This window comes from Rousettus aegyptiacus, unplaced genomic scaffold (assembly GCF_014176215.1).
Source record: "Rousettus aegyptiacus isolate mRouAeg1 unplaced genomic scaffold, mRouAeg1.p scaffold_m13_p_13, whole genome shotgun sequence".
Classification (NCBI taxonomy): Eukaryota; Metazoa; Chordata; class Mammalia; order Chiroptera; family Pteropodidae; genus Rousettus; species Rousettus aegyptiacus.
The window spans coordinates 19644598-19666935 of NW_023416288.1; the positions used below are offsets into that span (position 1 = coordinate 19644598).

The 22338-nt window shown below is 36.9% G+C and overlaps 1 protein-coding gene across 6 annotated transcripts in view; it reads left to right on the forward strand.

The window, feature by feature from the left end:
- Nucleotides 1-22338, forward strand: part of DYNC1I1 (dynein cytoplasmic 1 intermediate chain 1) — a 343203-nt gene that overhangs the window by 279643 nt on the left and 41222 nt on the right. For all 6 annotated transcript variants that reach the window (XM_016131454.2, XM_016131458.2, XM_016131455.2 and 3 more), the window contains 2 exons: nt 2340-2473; nt 6600-6744. In XM_016131454.2, coding sequence (XP_015986940.2) covers nt 2340-2473; nt 6600-6744 — 279 coding nt within the window. The remainder of the gene's footprint in view (nt 1-2339; nt 2474-6599; nt 6745-22338) is intronic.

Here is a 22338-nt window from a genome sequence, read left to right on the forward strand (position 1 = left end):
GCAGTCCCTGGAGAAGAGGTATCCCAGCAAAACAGAAACCCAAGCCCTTGCTTGTATCTGTAGCCTCCACGATTGCCTGTGTGCATGTAGAATCTGTCAATCTATCTGTTTTCTCCTCTGGAATATTTGTTAGTATGGCTTCTGCCATTCTTTCATCAACAAATGAGAAGTCAAAAATGAAAGAGCTCCAAAGGTTCCAAGCCAGTACTGATTATGTTAACGCAAACCAAACAGGAGCATAAGTAGAAGAGACTTTTGGAGGAAAGCATCTGAATGCAACTTGCAGAATATATGTATGTACACATTCGCATAAGAAGATAAATAACTACACACTTTTACACACTGTTTCTACATTTCTTTGTGGGGAGGAAAATCCTTCACCATCTTTCTACTAAAAACACAAAAGAGTTTATTGCTATAGCCTTTAACAAAAATGTGAGGAAACATCAAGAAAATTGTAAAACATATCTAGGAGATAATTCTTAATTTTAACATTTTTATTCCCTTTCTTGGAATAATAACTCAAGAATGTCTCTCTCACAGTTTTAGAAGATATCGAAGTTTTAAGATACATAAGGAAATGTGGAAACTGCAAGGAACCTCCCATAAGTCTCCATATTATAAAGATGTAGATAATGCTAAGACTGAATATGTCTTTTTATAATTTGGGTAGGGGAGAAGGAAAGAGCTAATAAGCTCCTTACAATTTAAGTTCCTCTATTTTTGCTGGTCTTTAACATTATACAAGTCGGGAGTTGTGTGTGGGTATTTCATGGCTTTGTCTTAAAATTCTCAACGATATGTTGTTTTCTTTTAAAAGCATGGAAATTACAAACAGATATAAGAGTGAACCCTCTAATTAAGAATTTTTAATTGCCCCGTTTGCTGGTTAAACGTGTATTTGTTTAGGTTAAAGCCAATCATATATGGGCTACAAGACCATTTTTATTAGTTTTAGCATGCCTGCAGACTCCTGTCTCTATGCACAGCTTGAGGGTTCAATGGCATGACCATGGATGACAGGCAGACTTGGGAGCATCTAATAGTTGCCCTGGTCCCTCTCTGTCCCAAGTGGGTAACTAAGAGACAGTGCCTTCCCTGCTGCTAATTTTATCAATGGAGCAAACCATTGGATAGTCCAGTTTTCTGTATTGTATTGTCCTAGCACCCTCTCACTGATGTGTTCACTCTGTGTGGCTCTGACGTCCTGTAAACATGTCATATGACCACAGTGCACATGCGCTTTGGATATATGGACTCCTTGGCTGGAACGACCCAATTTATTTGCACAAAAGACTGAATTTCCAAGCAACTACAATGATGATCCCCTAGAACAGTGGTTCTCAACCTTTGGTACCGGGGACCAGTGCTCATATGAGAATCCAGTGCCTGATGCTCTGAGGTGGAGCTGGGGCGATGATGCTAGTGCTGGGGAGTGGCTGCAAATACAGATGAAGCTTTGCTCACTTGCCCACCGATTATCTCCTGCTATGTGGCCTGGCTCCTAACAGTCCACAAAGAGGTACTGGTCCACGGCCCAGGGGTTGGGGACCTCTGGCCTAGAATGACTTTTTAAATTACTTCAGGTGCACAAAATAGGTTGATTGATGTAATAGCTAAAAATAATCAGAGACACCAGTTAGTTATACTTAACTACTCATTACTCTTCGCTTTCATTAAATTTAATTCTGCAGAATATCCTTTAAAATACACTTTAATTCCCTATTTTGAAAATCATTTTAGATAATATGAAGACTCCCATCTACTATTTTAAACACTTATTTAAACACCGTTCTTTGAAAGCCTAGGCACCAAATGGCTGTCCTTCATGAAATCTAGTCGATCTAGTTGAAATCTGGTTTTTATGACCTGAGTGACAACTTTCTAATTTTAGTCCATGGAGGACACACACTCCTGCTTTGACAAATGTACTTAGTACATCTGATATTAATACATGTGTATTCTCATGAACAATTGATTTTGAAAATGTTTGTAAATACAAGGGTATTGTGTGTTTTATTAAAGCCTGGGGCTGACAAGTGTAACCATTACAGTATTATCTTTAGTTTCTGCACCATTAGTTTCAAAATTCTCACCTGTCATCTCTGCCTGACTTAAGAAGCAGCAGCACACGCTGATGAAATCCAGCCAGCCTGAAACCAGAGATACACAGAAGCATGAATGTCAGGGGCAGTAAAGCGTGGTTTCTGGCACAGCCGGGGTCTTTTGTAACGCTGTGTGAAAAGCAAACAGACAATTTCGCCAAATGATTTTTCCATGCTGTCTTTGGCATGGCAAGGAGTTGACAGAGGGAATGTAACCACACTGTGTTTTGGTAGGAGAGCATGGAGCTGGTGTACAATAAGTCCAAGCCTGTAGCTGTTACGGGAATGGCTTTCCCAACGGGAGACGTCAATAACTTCGTGGTTGGCAGTGAGGAGGGTACGGTCTACACGGCCTGTCGTCATGGAAGGTGATTTTCTGTTTTCCTACCAGTGACGTTTTCCTCGTTTCTGAAAGTCTGTTATCGCATTCAGGATTATAACTACCTTGCATTATGAGAAAGGTATTTCTGAAGAAATGCAAAGCACCACCTCAAGTTCTCATTATCTTACAGCATCCATCTGCTTTGGTCGTTAGCCATTTGTAAAGTTCACAGTTGCATTGAAGAAAAATAGTCCCAGGTTCTTAGCATATCATATAAGACCTTTGACTCCCTGCCCCTTTCCAGCCTCAGCCTTTGGGCTCCAGCAGGGACAACAGTCCCCAAATATTGTTTATTCCCATACATCTCCGTGAGTTTGTACATTTGATTTTTTTCCTCTGGGTCTGGCATGTCTCTTTTCTTGTCTTGTTAATTCCTCCTCATCTTTTAAGAGCCAGCACAGAGGTCATTCCACACTGAAGCCTCTCTAGACTCTGTTGGATAAAGAAAACCATTCCCTCCTTTATGTTTCCATAGAATTTTTATTTCTTCATTCATTTATTCATTCAAGGAATATTTACTAAGAACCTTCCATATGCCAGGCACCATCACATCTTAAGGATGCAGTAGGAACAAAAACAGACCTGGAGTTTATATTCTGGTTGAGGGTGAAAGACAATAAACTAATAAAGAAGTAAGTATATTGTTTGCGATGATACATACTATGGAGAAAATTAAAGTAGAATAAATGGGATAGGACTAAAGCTGTCAGTTATGTTTGCTATTTTATATATTTTGATACATGCTTCTACAATAGCTTTAATCACATTTAATTTCAACTACTCATTCACCTGTCATTTTTCTCTTAACTAAATTATTTCCTTTTTATCATTGATTCCCTGCCTGGTGCCTGGCATATAGTAAGTAAAGAACTAGAAATCCATATGAGGAATAAAGAAATGACAACATCCAAATAATATAGAGAAGTACCTGGGGCCCTTCCTCCCAGTCAGAGAGGCTGGAATATTATGAGATACACAAGCCACTCTGCAGTTTCCAGGTGATAAGAACTCTGCCTTGATTGAGAGATTGGCAAATGCCCTGTGGAAAACCATCAGGATAAAGTGGAATCCAATAATTTAGGATAGATTGTAAAATTGCATGTAAGACTTAATGAGTGGCCTTGCATCACTTGAAAGCTTCACTGTGTTCACCTTGGTGCTTAATTTCTCTTTCACTTTAGTAGGTCTAATTAAATTGATTTTTCATCTCTTGTACTCATCCTGGACCATTTAGATGTAATGAGGAACCACAAATTGTTCCAAGTTCATACTCTGGTGTTTTTGTGATTTGTAGAAGTAAAAAGCATCCATGGCCCAGCTATGTGATTTTTCCATTCACACAATACGAGCTGTGATATTCCTACTGTTCTGCAAATAGTAACAAGCAGTATTTTACCTGATCACATGATTTAAAGGTGACAAGGAAGTTATGTCTCACAGCCCCAGGCCCATGGTCCTACCTCATAAAACTGGCTAAAACCATGCATTAAAGTTCAATCGAAGCATAAAAAGATCTGATAAAGTTGTTCATTTATGCAAACATTCACTGCCCACCTACATTGAGCAAAGCGCATTGCTAGATGCTGCCAGGAATCCAGACATCATCTATTTTTATTTCTTGGTTTTATTTATTTATTTATTTATTTTTTAAGTTTAGCAGCGTAACATTGGTTAATACAATTATAGAATTTTCAGGTGTATATTAAAATTTGACATCTATATATCCTATTGTGTGATTACCACCCAAATTCCAGTTTCCTTAAGCTACCATATATTTGATCCCCTTTACCCACTTCACCCTACCCCTATCCCCCTATATTTGACTCCCTTTACCCTATCAAACATCATTTAAACTTGGCTTCTAGCTTCAAAAGACTAATGATGGTGGGAAATGTAAACACTCAAATATCTTCAATACAAATAGAATGTTATAAGTGGCGTGAGAACATAGAGTGCAGTGCTCCAAACATGGAGTCACACAGCTTTATAGCAACATTCATCACAGTCAACGGGGCATAGGTTCAATTGTTTTAATCCAGGACCTTAATTATCTATGAAGGCTACAGAACATGTTCACTGATAACTTTCAGGTTTATTTGTTAGTTTCTGTATAGCAAATAACTGTAACATAATGAATATTTTGTAAAATTATTTTGGCTATTGTCCTTTTCAAACATAATCAGAATATGCACTGTGGTTCAAAAGAAGGATATCTATGGTATGTGCCACAAATCTTTTACAGCACACTTGATTATGCTTTTACATTGGTTCATTCATCTGAAATATGAAATGCAGATCTTAGTAGAGTTGTAAAGTAGCAGGCATTTGGCTTTGTAGTAATTTTTAATGGGTCATATATGGCAACAGGGGGCCAAGGGGGCGGGATTTCTATTTTTCACCTAACAGAAAAGGTGCAAATCTACTTCCATAAATTAAACAAAGTCCTCATTTTGCACCCTATAAACTCTTTCAGGATGCTGTTAAGAGCAAGTGGAGTCTCACCAGGGGCTACTTCAGAGATCAGTTCCTCATGTTCATTAGAACGAATTTAAAGGATTACATGTAGAACTGCTGTTCACACTTTTACTGGGCATAATTTCTGAGTGCCTATTACACGGAACACACACTACAGTACTTTGCTCATGATTTCAAATTTTGCTCAACACGTTGACATTTTTTGGTGCTCTGGAAGCCCAAATGTTTCAATAACTTAGTTCATTTTTACTCTTAGTGACATAATATTTAGATTCCACAATCCCTATGTATTTGTCATATTTATCACCTCACGCAGATGGATTTTTTAAATATAGCATTTTGGTATATTTTCCGATTGGGTATGACTGTGTGCAAACTATTGTATGATAATTGAGGGCTAGAAATAACCCCGGCTTAATTAAATAAGTGACATGTCTGTGAATAACTTTCAAAATATATGTCACTTTCTCAACTGTGCTTCTGTTAGAAAAAAAAGGCATGTTTGTCTCTTCTCCTTTGTTGTTTCTTTCAACAAATATTTATTGAGCACTTACTACATGCTAAACACTTGGTGACAAGAAAACAAGACATGAACCCTCAGAAAGTTTACAGTTAGTAGATTAGTAAATTTTTCTTCTGCTTTCATTTTCTCCATGTTACGTTTAAGTTAGGCTTAATATTTTGTAGTGTCAAGGGTTTCTACAAAGTCTTACATTTTCAGGTATGTCAACCTAATTTAAGAAATTTCCTTGAAAGAATAAATGTATATGTACAAGAGTGTCTGGGGTTTTATAGTTAATAGGCTCTGCAAAAGAAGTTAAAATGGAACATGTACAAAAGTGTCATCACAATAATAGAATAGTCTTATTATAAGTATGAAACCTTCTGAGATCTAAGTATATATATTTTCTATCAAAATAGCTGCATCAGTGATGATAGAATTTGAGGAACTGCTAAAAACAATTAAATGATAAAATCTGATATTAAATTCTGAAGGTTAAAAAGATTATATTACTCCATATTATATTTTATTAGATTAGGGTGACATTGATTAATAAATTATGTAAGTTTCAAATTATATAATATATCATCTGTATATTGCTTTACGTGTTCACCATCTATTTGACCCTCTTTGCCCTTATCTACTTCCCTCTCGCCTCCCCCTCCTTCTGGTAACCACTAAACTATCGTCTGTGTGTAAGAGATTTTGTCTGTTTGTCTTGTTCCTTTGTTGCTTTCAGTTTTGTATCCCACATGTGAGTGAAATAATGTGATTCTCAACTTCTTCTGTCTGACTTAGTTCGCTTTGTATGATAATCTCAAATGCCATCCATGTTGTCACAAATGGCAGTATTTCATCTTTTCTTATGGCTGGGTAATATTCCATTGTATATATGTACCACATCTTCTTTATCCAGTCATCTATCAAAGGACACATTGGTTGTTTTTTAATTATCAAAAATAGTTTAGCATTTTGATTTTTTCTAGATAACTGTGAAAGTGGTTTCATTTTCAGTGGTGTATGGTAGTTGTTCTAAATTTGGAGAAGTGATCACAAAGAGACGAAATTGTAATTTTAAAGCCATCATGCCTTTGCAAAGTTCACTTAAATTCTGCTCATGTTGGTCTTCATGCAGCAAAGCAGGTATTGGTGAGGTCTTCGAAGGTCACCAAGGGCCAGTGACGGGAATTAACTGCCACATGGCAGTGGGCCCAATCGACTTTTCACACCTGTTTGTCACATCATCATTTGACTGGACCGTCAAACTGTGGACTACAAAGGTAAGAACACCTTGATTGAAATTCGCAGGTAATACATAGGCAAAGAGGACAATTTTTGGTCCCTGGAGGATGTCATAGGGAATCTCAAGTTTCTTCCAGATGACCTGGCACTGGAATTTGTATCACCTGCTGGTGAGCCCCATCTGCCTCAGAGCTAGTTAAAATTCCCTTTCTTGGTGGATTTTGTTTATTTTTAAATGTATAAGTAATACTTGAAAAATTTGAACACTTCTAATAGTGATAAAACTGATGTCTTCCTTAACCAACACTAACCCCACCTACGACATCCCTTCATTGCCTACCATCCCAGTCCTCAACATAGAGGCAACCTCTGTTATCAGTTTAGTATTGATGGTCCAGAGTTTTGTGGCATGCACTTACACACGTATGTACCTGCGGAAATATATGACTTGGGACTTGGGGTTTTTGGTTTGGAAGATTTTTTTTTTTCTGAGGGGTGGGGATTAGTAAAAGGCACTATATTATTTGTGTTTTCAAAGGTAATTCTGACTATGTTTGAGATCAGGAAAAGGACAGAGCACCTTGAAGACAGGTGCAGTACCTGAGCAGGCGAAGAATGACAATAGCCTAGATCAGTAGTGTGTGATAGAGAGAAGTAGATGGATTTGTAAACAGCTTAAGAGATAAATTTCTCATCGATTTGGTACAAGTAAGGTGAGAAAGGAAGACATCAGGAAAAGACCCAGGTTTCTTGTCAAGGAACATGGTAGCCAAGTCGAATGAGCTCCTGCTGGCCAAAAAATATCAGTAAGGACAATAGATTTATGTGTTCATAGTGATACTGAAAAAAAATAATAAAAACCAACTCATTGGTCATGTATAAGGACACTGGGGAAATCAACTCATTATTTGGGAAACCATTAAGTAACAGAAAGGATCAATCGATCATTTATGCTGAAAGAATCAAACATCTATTCTGCCTTTTCTGTATGATTTGAACATCATGGATACTAAATAGGTGACCAGGGGGAGTTTTCCTTCACACAAATATTCCAGCTAATACAAGAAGAAGAAATGATGGGGTTTGAGCGTCACCATTTTGCATCCCCTAATGATCTAGGCCATGATTGTTGCTGATAACATAAAATCAGAAACAACTTCATGACTATGGAAGTACACAATACCACTTTTGATTTCCCACCCAAATCAAAACTGAATCTTATCAATCCACCATATCCCTGAATTTAGAGGCAATAAGAGATACAGATGCAAAATGTTAAATAATACCACAGGGATGGAATCAGTGGAATCAGTCACATGTGGACTGCAGGGGAAATTTATAGGACAGTTGATCATATTTCTGCAAACAAAAAATTTTTTTTTCAAGGGAAAAAAGAAATGGAGGTGGAAAGTATATATAAAAACAAAATTAATCGTAACAAAACTTAAGACATTTCAACCATTCTTAAAATATGGATCCTATATAGCTCTGGATTCAAACAAACAACAAATTAAAAATATTAGAAACCTATTAGGGAAATGTGAATATTGACTGGGTATTTATGAATTGTTATTTTTAGGTGTGATGATGATATTGTGATTATTTTAAGTGCATTTACTTTTGAGGGATGCACACTGAAATATTTACAGAAGAACTTATATGCTGTCAGGGATTTGATTCAAGACAATAAGTCGGGAAGGGGAGAGCCTGTGGATATAGATGAATAAGACTGGACATATTACTGATAAATATCAAAGCCAGATATTGGTATTACTCTATTTCTGAATATTTTTGGAAATTTTCTGTAATAATAAACAAGAGGAAAGAATGATCAATAGTAACGAATACTTCAGAAAAATAACATCAAGACTGAAATACAGCAGATCCTCCAATAACATCATTTTTTTAAAGCAGAAACTTAACTCTTGTTTATATCAATTAGCCTATGGTAAAATTGGTTTCATTATATGTCATTTCACTTAAAGTCACAGAACCTATGAACAATAGGGTGGGACACAAGTTGCAATGGGTTAAGGGGTGAGTGGAAGGCAAGGAAGCACTGAAGATAAATTGAGGAATTTGGCTATGAGGAGAGGAAAATGGGAGGTAAAGAGAGGATTTTTCTCCTTTTTTAAATTCTTTCTTTATTAATTTTAAGGTTGTAGAGACTGTCAAAGATGTTGTTGTGGAAGAGCCGTTGAAAGAAAAGAGGAGAAAATCTGAAAGCATAAGGCTTAGAAAGGGCCCTAAAATGTTGGAGTGAAGAGGATGCATAGCATGGGCAGGGAGGTGAATTTTAGATTTGGATGTCTCTTGTGTTGTCATGAAAGAGAGAATGAGGGCAAATATATGTAAGTGTGTAGGTTTGGTGAATAGAAGCAGAGAGGACTCTCATGTGATGCTGTTTTCTCAATGAAGTAGGAGCTGAAATATTTGGGTGAGTGGGAAGTAGAGATACTGAAGGGAGCAAGTTTCAGCTGGTCACAGAAGAGAAGAGGAAGGATTGGTTATGGAGACAAAGACTCTGGGCCGCGTGGAGGACCCAGCTGAGTTGAAGACCAAGATGTTTCAGTGGCATCAGTCTTCAGGGCTGACTTCCTCCAAGACAGCTGAGCAGCACTGAAATGGACATGGATGAGGGAGACAGTTAGATGGGTCTGGAGCCAGAGCTTTATGAGAATATCACAGATGGACAACTGAACGTGGGATTTGGAGATATAGACAAGAGAGCATTTGGTGTTAGAGACTAAAGATTCTAAGCTGGAATAGAAAGAAAATGAAAACAAGAGAAAGTAAGGGAGCAAGGGATTGGAACCCCCTATAAAGGAACAGGTGTGAAGGAAATAATTGAGTATGAGAATTGGTAAGATGAGATGGTTGTTAGAAAATGGATGTTTGGACTTAGGGTTTCACAACTGAAATAATTCCCAGTGATTTATAAAAGAAAAGTTGAGGATGTGGTCATGTCTGTATCTGGTACGCTCAGTGAAAAATTGGAAAACCAAGATAGGGAACACAGATTTCTGTGAGCCCAAAGCCTGTATTCCACACCAGCATACTAAGCCTTGAGACAGGAAATCCATATAAGGCTTGTTCGGTCATCCAGGTGAGAGCCAGAATTTTGGCAATGGCAAGTGCAGTGAGTTTATGCAGAAGAAAACAGGTCTGAGAGAGAAAGTCAAGTAGTGACTTACTGACTTGATTTGGGAGGAGATTCAATGATGATTCTGATATTTCTGCCTTAGGCATGTGAGTGAAAGACTGGAGGTAGCAATGACTGAAACAGGAAATAGGGGAGGAGGAACAGACTAGGGTTGCCAGTAGAAAACAAGCAGTCAATTGGGCATAGTCCAACTGAGATGTCTGGAAAATCCTAAAAGATAATTGAAAATACTAGAGATAAGGGACAAGAGTAGAGTTAAAAAGATAGTTATGACAGTGATCAGCATATATAGTTAGTCATGTATCCAAGAGAGAAAATTATGAGTGGAATGAGAAATGAAGAGGACAAGGGTGCAGCCTTGGAGCTGTCGATGCCGCAGGATGAGATGGAATCCACAGATGGAAAAGGCCAGGATAGGGTGGCACTCACCACGGTGAGAGCAATTTCAGTGGAGCAGTGGAGACAGATTGTGGTCATTGCAGGGTGAGGAGGGAAGACAGTGCACATAGGAAATATAGATTATTCTCTTAGACATTCAGCTATGAACTAAAGGAGATAGAGTGGTGGCTGGCCAGTTAAGCTGGGCCAAGGATGGATTTGGTTATTATACTTTTTGAGAGACTTGAGCATGTTGGTGGCCTGAAGAGCAGGAGCCAATGAAAAGTGTAGATGATAGTGAGTGGCTTGAAAAATTGAGAAAGGTGATATCAGGTGCCTGTGTAAGGTTGGGGTGAGGAGAAGGGGCACCAATTAGACTGGAAAAAAAATGCTTATGGATAGGTTTAGCTACATGGAAGTGGAAAGGGAAGCAGAGAATGAGAGGTTTCTATTTTCTTGGCGAAGTCAGAGGAACGCTTACCTGCCAGCGATGAGGGGAACTGAGATGTGGTAGGGAGAAGAGAAAGGTTTAAACCAGGTCCTGCAAGAGATGGGACGAGGCCCTAACTCCACAGGATATCTGAGCATCACAAACTTGAGGACCATCTGGGGCTTAATATCAAAGATCCATTTTATCGGTGCTGTCTAATTTAAGTTTTGTAAGAGCACTAGGAATTACATAAACTTACCATTGTTGAATCTCTTAGGTCTTCAGAAACCACCTGAATCTGACATTCAAAGCTGTCCACAACCTGTTCCCAACTGACTATAGCGGGCCTATAAATTCAGGTGTAGGAGATATATCATTTCTCTACAATTCTAAAATAAAGGATTCTCAGAGTGTGCCCTTTGATTGTCATGGGCAGCATTACCCAGGACTAATTAGAAATGCAAATTATCAGGGACCCATTCCAGACCTTCTGCATCAAAAACTCTGGGGACGGGGCCTGGCAATCTGTGTATTTGACAAGTTATCCAAGGGATTCTGATGCTGCTAAAGTTTGAACAGCTGTGCTCCAAACCAGCATGAAGTTTTATTTCAAATTCCCCATCCTATAGAGCTACTGGGACAGATAGGTGAGTTTGAGGGGGTAACTCCTTTCTCTTCAGGGCTGTGTTTGGGAACCAGGAAGCTAGTTCAGGGTTCAGGCAGGAGAATGAAAACCAATGTCTCACCCCACAACCAGGTTTCCTGATATAATTAATACCCTACTTGTTCTGGCCAGGGGCTTGTACTGTGGATACATCTGAAACCTCAAATTTATCATGACCTTTTGTGGTGATGTGCTGGGAGCACTTGATACTCCTGACAACATTGCCCAGAGTCTTTCTCCTCTTCTTAATCTGAACATGCATTAAGTTTAAAGGAAAAGGTATCAACATTTCTTAAAATTACTAATCACTTTTGCAAGACTATGGCTGAAAATAACCTTCTTTATGTTAACAAAAGGGCAAAGTGAAAATACAAATATTATTTTGGATATAGTGGAAATCAAGGCTTTTGGTTTTTTTTCAGTCTTGTTGACAATGAGGATTTTTAGATAGGTATAGAGCAGAGGGAATAATAAGTAATTATTTTTCAGTCCCTCCTGACAATAATAATTACCTTCGTTATCTTCATTTTAAACTCATTGGGTAACTTGGAGTCATTTGATCATTTAAACAAAGGTGAAGTTTATGGCGGAGCCATACTAGACAATTGAGTTAGTGATACCTTCACACTTAAGAAGATTATGTTTCAATCAGTGTGGGCTTCTGTATCAAAATGCCACACTGGGTGGCTTATAAATAACATAAATTTATTTCTTGAAATTCCGGAGGCTTGGAAACCCAATATCAAAATGGCAGCATGGTCTCATTCTGGTGAGGGTCCTCTTCCTGGTTCATAGCAGATGCCCTCTCGCTGTGTCCTCACACTGTGCAAGGCGCTAGGGATCCCCATGGGGTCTCTTCTATAAGACACCAATTCCATTCATGAAGGCTCCTCCCTCATGACTTAATCACATCCCAAAGGCCCCCACCTCCTAAAACCATCACATTGGGATTAGGATTTCAACATAAGAATTTTGGGAGGACATAAATATTCAAACCATAGCAGATTGCAAATTAAATAATATAAGGAAGAGTCCTTCAAATTGTGGAAAGAGTTGATGTTAAGAAATAAGACTTTGAACGAGTCAGAAGTCAAATTTTAAAAATGACTTCGATATGATACTTTGTGCATAAAAATAAATATAGCTTAAAAAGATAACCAAAAAAGTTGAAAGGCAAACCGAACAACAGGAAAATTTGGCAACACAGACATGCATTCGTGCATTCTCCTCACCAAGAATTAGTATTTCTAAAATAAAGCTAAAATATTAGGAAAGAAAATCTGTATTTTTGGGGAGAACGTTATGCTGGAATTAGCACACGGAGTGAAATGAATCAAATCTAAAAGCCTGTAGCCAAGTCCGTATCTATTCACTTTGCATAAGTAATGTGATTGCAAAGAGACAATAGCTTCACGCGCTTTTAGGAAGAGAAAAGCTATGATTTTAAAGATAGCTAAAAAATGAAGTTTCTCTACACAGGATTTTAGAAATATTACTGTAAAATAGAAAAAGTATATTTGGAAAAAATGCAGTCATTGTCAATTCTCTTTGTGACTTGAAAACCTAATATTACCATTACATTTATATATGGTTTTATTTAAATTTTTTCTTGAAGATTGGGCAAGTTGAACTGGGAAAGGCTAAAGGAAGAACATAATACTGCATATTTTTGGAGGTTTGGGTTTCTAAATAGTTCCCAAAGAGTGGTTTAGTTCTTGAATAGCAAATAGTCACACTGATCACAGATGAAAAATTAACCTACATAATAATATTACAGAATCTTGAAATTTTAAAATGATTCTTTCTGGTTTCATTAGTTTTGTTAGTTGACTTAATAAGAGAAAATAAGTAGTTGTGTATTAGTGACAGAGTCTTTTTATTTTTGTCAGAAATTTAATGTAATATTATTAAAGGCATATTTTTTCTTTAAGAATAGCATTGGAACCATTTTTGATGGTGAGAGAAACTTTGTTTATCACCTTAATTATCAACATATTTTAACTTTTTACCTTTATGCAAGAAAAGTAAAGGAAATAAACTATATGACCCTTGGCACAATGGATAGAGTGAAAATACAACTACGTATAGAAATTAGTATTGCTATAGTTGGTGAGCTTATAGGCAATATAACAGGAAGGTCCAAAGGAATAGTAGAACAATCAGTTGTGTGCTGATTAGGGTGTAAGGAATGGATGGGCATGGAAGATATTTGGAAGTCCTCTGCCTAGCCACCTGGTGGCCTCCCATGGGAGAGCTTTTCATGTGAATTCCCACATTGAGCATCACCTCTCTTTCTCTTTTCTCTGTATGCCCAGCTTCCCCTTCCCTTCAACACATTAAAAACAAACACAGCACCTTGTCGCCTCTTCTCCATCCTGTTTTATCTTCTGCCTTTTCCCACCAAACAGTAGTTTTACTTCTTCCAACCTGTCTTTATCCCAGTGATCACCACTAAACCTGCTTCCTCAAAAGTTGCCCCGATTTCCTACTTCCAAGGTCATTTTGCCATTTTCATTTCATGACTTTGCTGTATCAGTAATATTGATTAGCATCTTAGCACTTTCTTCTTTCAATATATCAATGAAGCTCTATTTTTAAGAGAATAGTAAAAAGCTGCATACTTAAAAGTCTATCTTTGATGCTCTTTTAAAAAATATTTTAAAATACATTGCCTGAATACATTCTATTGAGTACCAGTTCTTACCTTTTACTACATATCTTAGCACATTAAATTTCCCATCCATCAAGAAATGCTGGAGTTGATGCTTAGAAATAAAGTATGAACTCTTGGCTGGATGAAAACATTCATTATTCCACTCAGCTTTTCTGTTTGCTGAGGTTTTGGATAATTTTTTTTCCCCTGTACTGTAGCTTAGCTTAGTGGCTAGACAAGTTATGAGTCTTTGGGCTTTTTATCGTTGCATCCAGTTTGGAAAGTTTCAGTGGATTCCAGTTAAACATTGGGTTAATATTTATTTTGGTCCTGATACAGCTTCGTAAGCATCAAGGTTCTTGATACTGTTTATGTATTTGCCAACTCAGTCCCTTCCTTTACACTTCAAAGGACTTGTGTTTCTTCTGCTCGTATTGATAATATTCTGCAAATCCTTTCTGTACTAAAACTTTGGGGCCCTATGATTCCATTCCTTTATGTTGATTGGTCAGGTATATGGCCTGATTTAACCCATGTGTCAGTATTTGATGTGGATCCTGGACAGCACCCTGGGGTGCTATCATCCAAGAACCTTTCAGGACACACATTTGATTGATGGAAATCACTGACTTCCTCTAAATGTATCTTGACATTGTATAATCTGTCCTAGCAGTCAACATACATCTCAGTCCTCTAATCTTTTAACAAAACAGTGAATCTGATAAAATTTTCTAAGTGATCGAGGGTAGTGACTTGGCACAAATTAGAAAGATAATCTTCAATTTTCAAGTAACTACTGTGAAATCAATAAATAATTATTATCATTTCAGTTCTCCATCCTCTGCCAAGGTTAAAATATAAAATTACTATCTTCACTGATTTTTTCCCCCTCTTAGCTACTAGAAAGGAATATAATTTGAGTTTTTTAAATGAAAGAAATGGGAAAAATTTTGTTTCTAAGGAAAAACATTAGTTCTTATGTTTTAAATGTATTCATTAAAAATGATCATGTACCGAAATAAATGTTAAACATGTTTATAGTATAGATAATGTAATAATAAAAATACTTTTGTCTTGCCCACTGAATCACATTTAGTACATGTAGAATTTCCACTCTTTCAGCATAAGAATGTGCACTCCCTTGACAGCAGGCCCAGATCATTTTGTCTGCCTCCCCAGTACCTGGCATAGTCTTGGCACATGGTAGGCACTGAATAAATCATTCAATTAATACATGAATGAATAATCCCTGGGCTTTTAAAAGATGTGCATTAAAGAAATACTGAAGCAAATATTTAGTTAGCAGTGGTTTCGAGCAGTAAAATTCATAGCCATAATTTAGAAATATAATGATTAGAAAACTGAGGTTAAGCTTTAAAAATTCTATTAGGATGTATTTAAGAAACTATAATTTCAGGAAAAAAAAAATCCAAGGCAACCATCTAGGAGTAGAGTAGCCTCCTAAATATTTTTCTTACAAAGTAGTTGAGTAGAATTGCTATTAATTGGTGAGAATATCTAAAGAGCTGGGCAACATGAATGTGTGTCCTTAGCCACCCCTTCCACTCAAAAGGGTGAGTACTTGTCTAAGTGAGCAAGGAAAGAGATTCCCCAATAGGCCTGACAATCACCTCTTGGTACACTGTAGCCCAGTTAAATGCAGGAATGCTCTTTCTAAAAATATCCCTGGGAAACTGTCTCCTGTGGGATGTGGTTCCCTTCAGAGAAGAGAGCTTGACTCTTCTCTAAATCATTATTTAGAAGAGGAATTCCTAGCGTGAACTAAAGCAGTAGAGTGGGTATGGAAAGGGAAATGTTCTAAAGAATCTCAAAATAGGTGACATCCAAGCTGAGATATGAAAGAGTGAGTTAGGTAAAGAGAGAAAGGGAAGGGCATTTAAGCAAAAGGAATAGAATATTCAAAAACAGAAGTATGAGACAGTTGATACTCTGGCTGTGTGACTTTAGGAAAGTTACTTAACCTCTCTGTATTGCTGTTTAGTCATCTCTGAAATGGGGATTAAAATACTACCTATTTCATAGGGTACATGAGTTTATGTAAACTCTTAGAACAGTGTCAGGCAGAGTAAGTACTATGAATTAATTGGCAATACTTATTATTATTATTATTATTGTTATTAAATATATTTATTGTTGCTATTATTATTTGAATTTTAAGTGTTTTAGCTGAGTTGGAACAGTAGATACAAGGTGACTGGAAGAGAATAATGAAAGGATGGTCTGGAGTCAAAAAGAGACCAGATGGTGAAAGGCAATCTGTGATGCTACGTGATAGAGTGTGGACTTTCTTCTGAAAATAACAAGGTCTCTAACATATGATAAAGTGGCCCCTCATCACCTCTTGCTTAATGTCATATAGAGTGAGACTGGGCACTAAAGACATGTCACCCTCCCTTCAGGATTGTAAACCACAGTGTTAGCATAATGCTCTGTGTCTGATCTCCGCTTCCTCAGATTCCTAGCAATACTCATGTTCCACATTAACCCCTGGATACATCCCATAGATCTTGCCTATCTCAGCAATAGTTGGTTGGATTATTAATGAATACTCGCACATTCTAACAAATTCAATGGTCGCATCTTGATTGACCAGAATGTTTACTTTTGCAACCCTTCATGAGACTTCTCTCTTAATTCACTACTCCACTTAAATTTTCAGATGAAGCCCAATCATGGCGATAAAGACTATAATCATAATAATCATCATAATAATAGAAGCTGCGTTCGACTGAATATTTCCATGTGACTGGCATTGTACCAGTGAGGTCACATAATTCTAAGTATATTTTTGTAAATATACTGTCGTGTGAGTCCATCTTGAATGGATTGTTGCAGAACTGTCTTATCTGACCTTTCTGTTAGCTTTATGTTTACTTGTTTCTCCATTGCATTTTTCATTGGACTTTTCTTTTTATCAACTTGCCTTTAAATTTTTGAGCCAAATATATATTCACTTCTTCATTCTCCTTTGTTCCCACAAAATTCTGTCACTAGTACTTCTAATCCTTACCCAAAACCCCATTAGTCTTTTCACGCCTGTCCCCCTCCTACCCAAGTCCTGACTTCACAAAGGGGATTTAAATATGGCAAGAAGATGGAGATACTCTCATTTGTCTTAACTTTTAAGTAAGCACATGTAAGGATTTTTTCTTAGTATATTTTTATATCAGTTACTTTCACAATTTCTTGTTTGACAATTTGGTCTCCGTTTAGACACCCTTTTTTTCAGAGTAGGATATTTCTTTGTTCATCTTTATCCTGTGTCTAATATATGTTAGTTTTCCAGTACTACATACAATATAGAATGATTAGAATTTGACCATCAAGACAAATTACTATTTTATCAACTTGGGATGATAAAAATTGGGACGATAAAAATCTAGTACTTTGTAAAGAATAAATAAGAGTTTTATGGAGGAAAAATAAATATAATTAATCTTTGAAAACTCTCATTTTTCCTTCCAAAGTAGAGTAACAGGCCTCCCATAAATTCTGGGGAAACAGACCTCAGTGTTTACTACTGGACGTTAACCAGCTCTGTGGAAGGTTCTGGAGAGGAATGTTGTGGAATTGGCGGTAGAGTGAAATAGTTTTCTCTCCTGTCCCCTGGTTCATTGGCTTGAACTAAAACCAAGTCAAAAGTAAGAAGAAGTCTCTTATAAGTTGTCAGTTTCCTTCTCACTTAGGACCTCCCTAAATGATTAAAAAGTTAATTTTTAAACCAGATTTCCCCTTTACCACATTGCCAGACCCAGCTACATTAAGAGGTATAATGAGTGACCAATCCAGAGGGTTTTGCTTGAGACTCTTGGCTCCCACCCGTCTATGGAACTTAACTTATGCCTGATTGGTTTGATGTTTTTTCTCCCTTATTCACCTTCCTTTAACAAAGTTCAGTATATGAAATGAGTTTTGCTCATCTTTTTAAAGACTGCTTCTTTAAAATAGCAATCCATGAACCATCAAAATGAAGTGTGTGTGTCTTTATGTCCATGAGTGTCTGCATGCGTGTTATTTTGTTTCTTCTTACAGTATTTTGTGTTAATATAGATCTGAAATAAATGAGAACAGTCCTACTCTGGTCTAAGAATGCCTTCCCCTAAAAAAGTCTGTTTGGAAAAAATAGTTCCTTAAGAGCGGAGAATGACCATATATTGGTTATCAAGTTTGTGATAAAATTATGACCAGTTTCTGTGAGGTTGGTGTCTCTCCACGCTCATTTTTTCTACATAATTCTCTTAGATAATCTTCCTGAAATATACCTTTTATCATGCCATCTCCTTATGCTACGACATATAATAACAGTGTTTACAGTCTGTGGAATCTTAACAAGCCTTTTTTTTTTTTAAGGTAGAGAAGGGATACTATGATTTAAAAACAATACAGAAAGATTTAAATAAAGTGAACAAGTATCTTTAGCAGAGAGGTCCTTTAAATTTTTCCTCAGAAATGAGCTAGATATATGGCATGCAGAGATCCCTTAACTTCTGTGGATATGGGGCTCATTTTGACCCAAGCATACTGAGAGAACAGTGTTCCTTGGAACATACCTCTGGAAACTCTGACCGACATGGCTCTGCTTGCTTTCCTAATCATTTCAAACACCTCGACCTACATTTCATGGTTTCCACCCTTTTGGACACTTGTCTAACCATTAGTCCTGCAAATTCTAAATGATATCTTTCCAATTTGCACTTCCAGTAATAATGACAAACAAATAAACAAAAATCAGATCAGTAAGGATAGAAATAATTAAAGAACTTGAATATACGTAGAGAGAAAGGAGAGAGAGAAAGAAAGACAGGAGGAATTAAGTGTCCAGAAGCAGTATTTGGAGACGGAGGCATGACAGGACCCTGAAAGCCCAGGAGGGAGCTTTCCGTGAAGCCGGGTACGATGCCAACACCACCAGAAAGTGCAATTAAATAAATATACCAACTTTTTTTTTAATATAAAGTCTTTACCTCCTTTAAAAAATCAAAGTCCATGTGTGAGAAACAAGAAAGAAAGGCAACAAGAAAATCTGGTTTAAGTCATAGAAATCATACCTGAGGAGTATTTTGCAGATAGAGCCCCCATCCAATTCCCTAATTTTACAGAAAAGAAAACACAGTGTCATATTTTTTTCTACCTAACATTGATTGTAATTGAGTCAGAAATCATTAGGCTAAAAAACAATGGTTTTAATATTTTGAACTGTCTGCCTATTTTAATTGGCCATTTAGTAATGGACTCAGATGATGGAATACCTTACTATTTTATATGGTTTTTATACTATATCACTTTATAGTCATAAAATTACTTTTATAGTAATTTTAATCAACACCAAAATATCCAGCAGTTGAATATAATGTAAATGTCTTTTATTGTATTTATTTGTTCTCTGTTTCCCTCTTTCTGCTGAGCTATGAGCTTCTTTAGGTCAGTGGCCATGTTTCACATCTATTCTATATTCCCCACAGCTTTCAGTCAGAGTAATTAATGGTCAGTGTATTGACCAATTATATATAAATTAAATTAAGCCAGTAGCAGTCAATGATAAAGTCTGCAGTTTTATATTTATTGTCAATTTATTTCAATGCTCATTCAGGCACCCAGTGACTGAAATACCCATGGATCCACAAAGATATCTCGGTTCATTTTTTTATTGATATTTCTGACAACTGCATTCTCCATTTATCACGTTTTCTCTACTTCATTGATCTTTTCCCCCTTCTGTTCAATCAATTGTATACATATATGAACACATGAATGTTTACATATTGGCCTATATGTTATCATTGCAAAACATGAAATATAATAACAGAGCAATTGTGTTTCATAATCACTCAAGTCCACAGTTTACATTAAGGTTTAGCAATAGTGTTGACATTCTATAGGCTTGGACAAATATATAATGACATATATCTATTTTTATAGTATCACACAATATATTTACTCCGCCCAAAAAATCTTCTGTGCTCTGCTTATTCACCCCTACCCTCCCAAATGTTGGCAACCACTGATCTCTTTATTGTTCCCATGATTTTGCCTTTTTCAGAATGTAATATAGTTGGAATCCTACAGTATGTAGCCTTTTCATATTGGTTTCTTTCACTTTAGTAATATGCATTTTAGATTCTTTCATTTTTTTTTTTCATGGCTTGATAGCTCATTTCTTACCTCTGAATAATATCCCATTGTCTGGATGTATCACAGTTTATTTATTCATTCACCTACTGAAGGACATCCTGGTTGCTTTCGAGTTTTGGCAATTATGAATAAAGCTGCTATAAACATCTGTATGCAGGTTTTGTGTGAGCATAAGTTTTCAGTTCCTGTGGGTAAATACTGATGAATATGATTGCTGAATCGCATGGTAAGAGTATACTTAGTTTTGTAAGATCCCACCAGACTGTCTTCCAAGATGACTGGACGATTTCACCTTCCCACCAGTAATGAATGAGAGTTCCTGTTGCTCCACATCCTGGCCAGCATTTGGTGTTGTCAGTGGTCTGGATTTTGGCCATTCTAACAGGTGTATAGTGGTATCTCATTGTCGTTTTAATTTGTATTTACTTAATGACATATGATGTGGAACAACTCTTTATATGTTTATTTTCTATCTATGTATCTTCTTTGGTGAGTATCTTCTTAGGTAAGTTAAAGTCTTTAACCCAGTTTGTAATCAAGTTGTCTTTTTTATTGTTCAGCTATAAGAGTTCTTTGTATATTTTGGTTAACAGACCTTTATCAAATGTGTCTTTTGCAAATATTTTCCCACAGTTTGTGCCTTTTCTTCTCATTCTCTTGATAATAGTGAAAATTTAATTAAGACCTGCTCATATTTAAAGGCAAGTATTGCCTTCACTATCCTTCTAATCAAAAGAATACATTTGATCAATTTTTCATCCATTAAGCACGCATTAAGAATTTAATGTGTTTTTAACCTCACGTCAAAGTCTTTCAAAAGAATAGAAATGAGACATGGTCCCTGCTATGAATGGGGTACATAGTATATGTCTCTTTACTAGAACTTGAGTAAAGAATGGAACTTCTTTAAAGGAAACAAATTCTTATCAACCTCAAACATTAAATGATTTCGTTATAATATAATTTAAATACACATAGACAGAGAGCAAGGTATATACTCACTGTACTTATTCATTTACTACATTGCTGTAGTCCTAGCACTGGGAACATAATAGTAACAAAATTAGACGAAGTCCCTGACTCCATAGGCACACCCATTTTGGTTGGGAAGGAAAAAATGAAAAACAAAAAATATAATTGGTTCTCATCATTCATGGCTGTTGTGTTCTATAAAGTTGCCACAGTGAACTGGCAAGTACCGTACCATTGCCTCTAGGAAAAATACCAGATCAGTTTCTTGAGAGCCTCTGGTCACCACATTTCCGTCAACCAGTCAGTACCTGATCTTGTTTTGTGTGTGCTTCTGTTTAAAGACACTTTATTTAATGTCTATAGCTGCTTCATTAATATTGAATTGCAGCCAATCACTCATGCCCAAAGGTAGCTTATCAAACACATATATTTTCTCAATAAGGCACATCACAGACTTCTTACACTTAGGAACTCTGGATAGCACTTTAACACTCTGCTTGGGGGGCCATTTTAACAGTGAAATCACTGACAAGAAAACCACAAAAATGGAAAAAGCATGGCACCCAGTAGACCACAAAAAGGACATTTGTTGACAGTACGAGAGCCGAAACTAGGAGCCAGAGCATCATCTTATTCATCCTCAGCTGGGGATGTACATGCCATGTGACAAATTTTTCTCCACTTTGTACTTGTATGTGAATGACTCTGAAATACTGCTTTTGGGGTTACAAGGAAATTTGAGAGAGTAGGCAAATGTGAAAACATGGAATCCACAAATAACAAGGGCCAACTGTACATAAAGAATTTCAGATAGCGGTAGGTGTTAAAAAGCAAATGAAGCAGGGTTCAGGGTGGAGGGTGAGAGGACATTGGGGAGAGTATTTCAGATAGGTGACTAGCTGTCCTCTCTGAGGAGGGGACAGCTGGATAGACATGGATAATGAAAAGAAGTTTTCTCTGTGAAGAGAAAGGGAACAGAGGTGTTATTGGTGAAGGGTGCTGCAAAATTAGAATAGCAGATGAAGTTGAAAGGTGATCAGAGGTCAAGAAATGCATGGCCTTGTTGGCCTATGAAGGAGCTTGGATTCTATCCTACAGGGTAATGGGAAGCCACTGAGGGTTTTAAATATAAATGAGCCGAAGCTTAAATAATTTTATAGCTCTCCAAAAATTCCAAATTAAATTTACTGCCCTCCCACCCCCCCCACCCCCAGCCCTC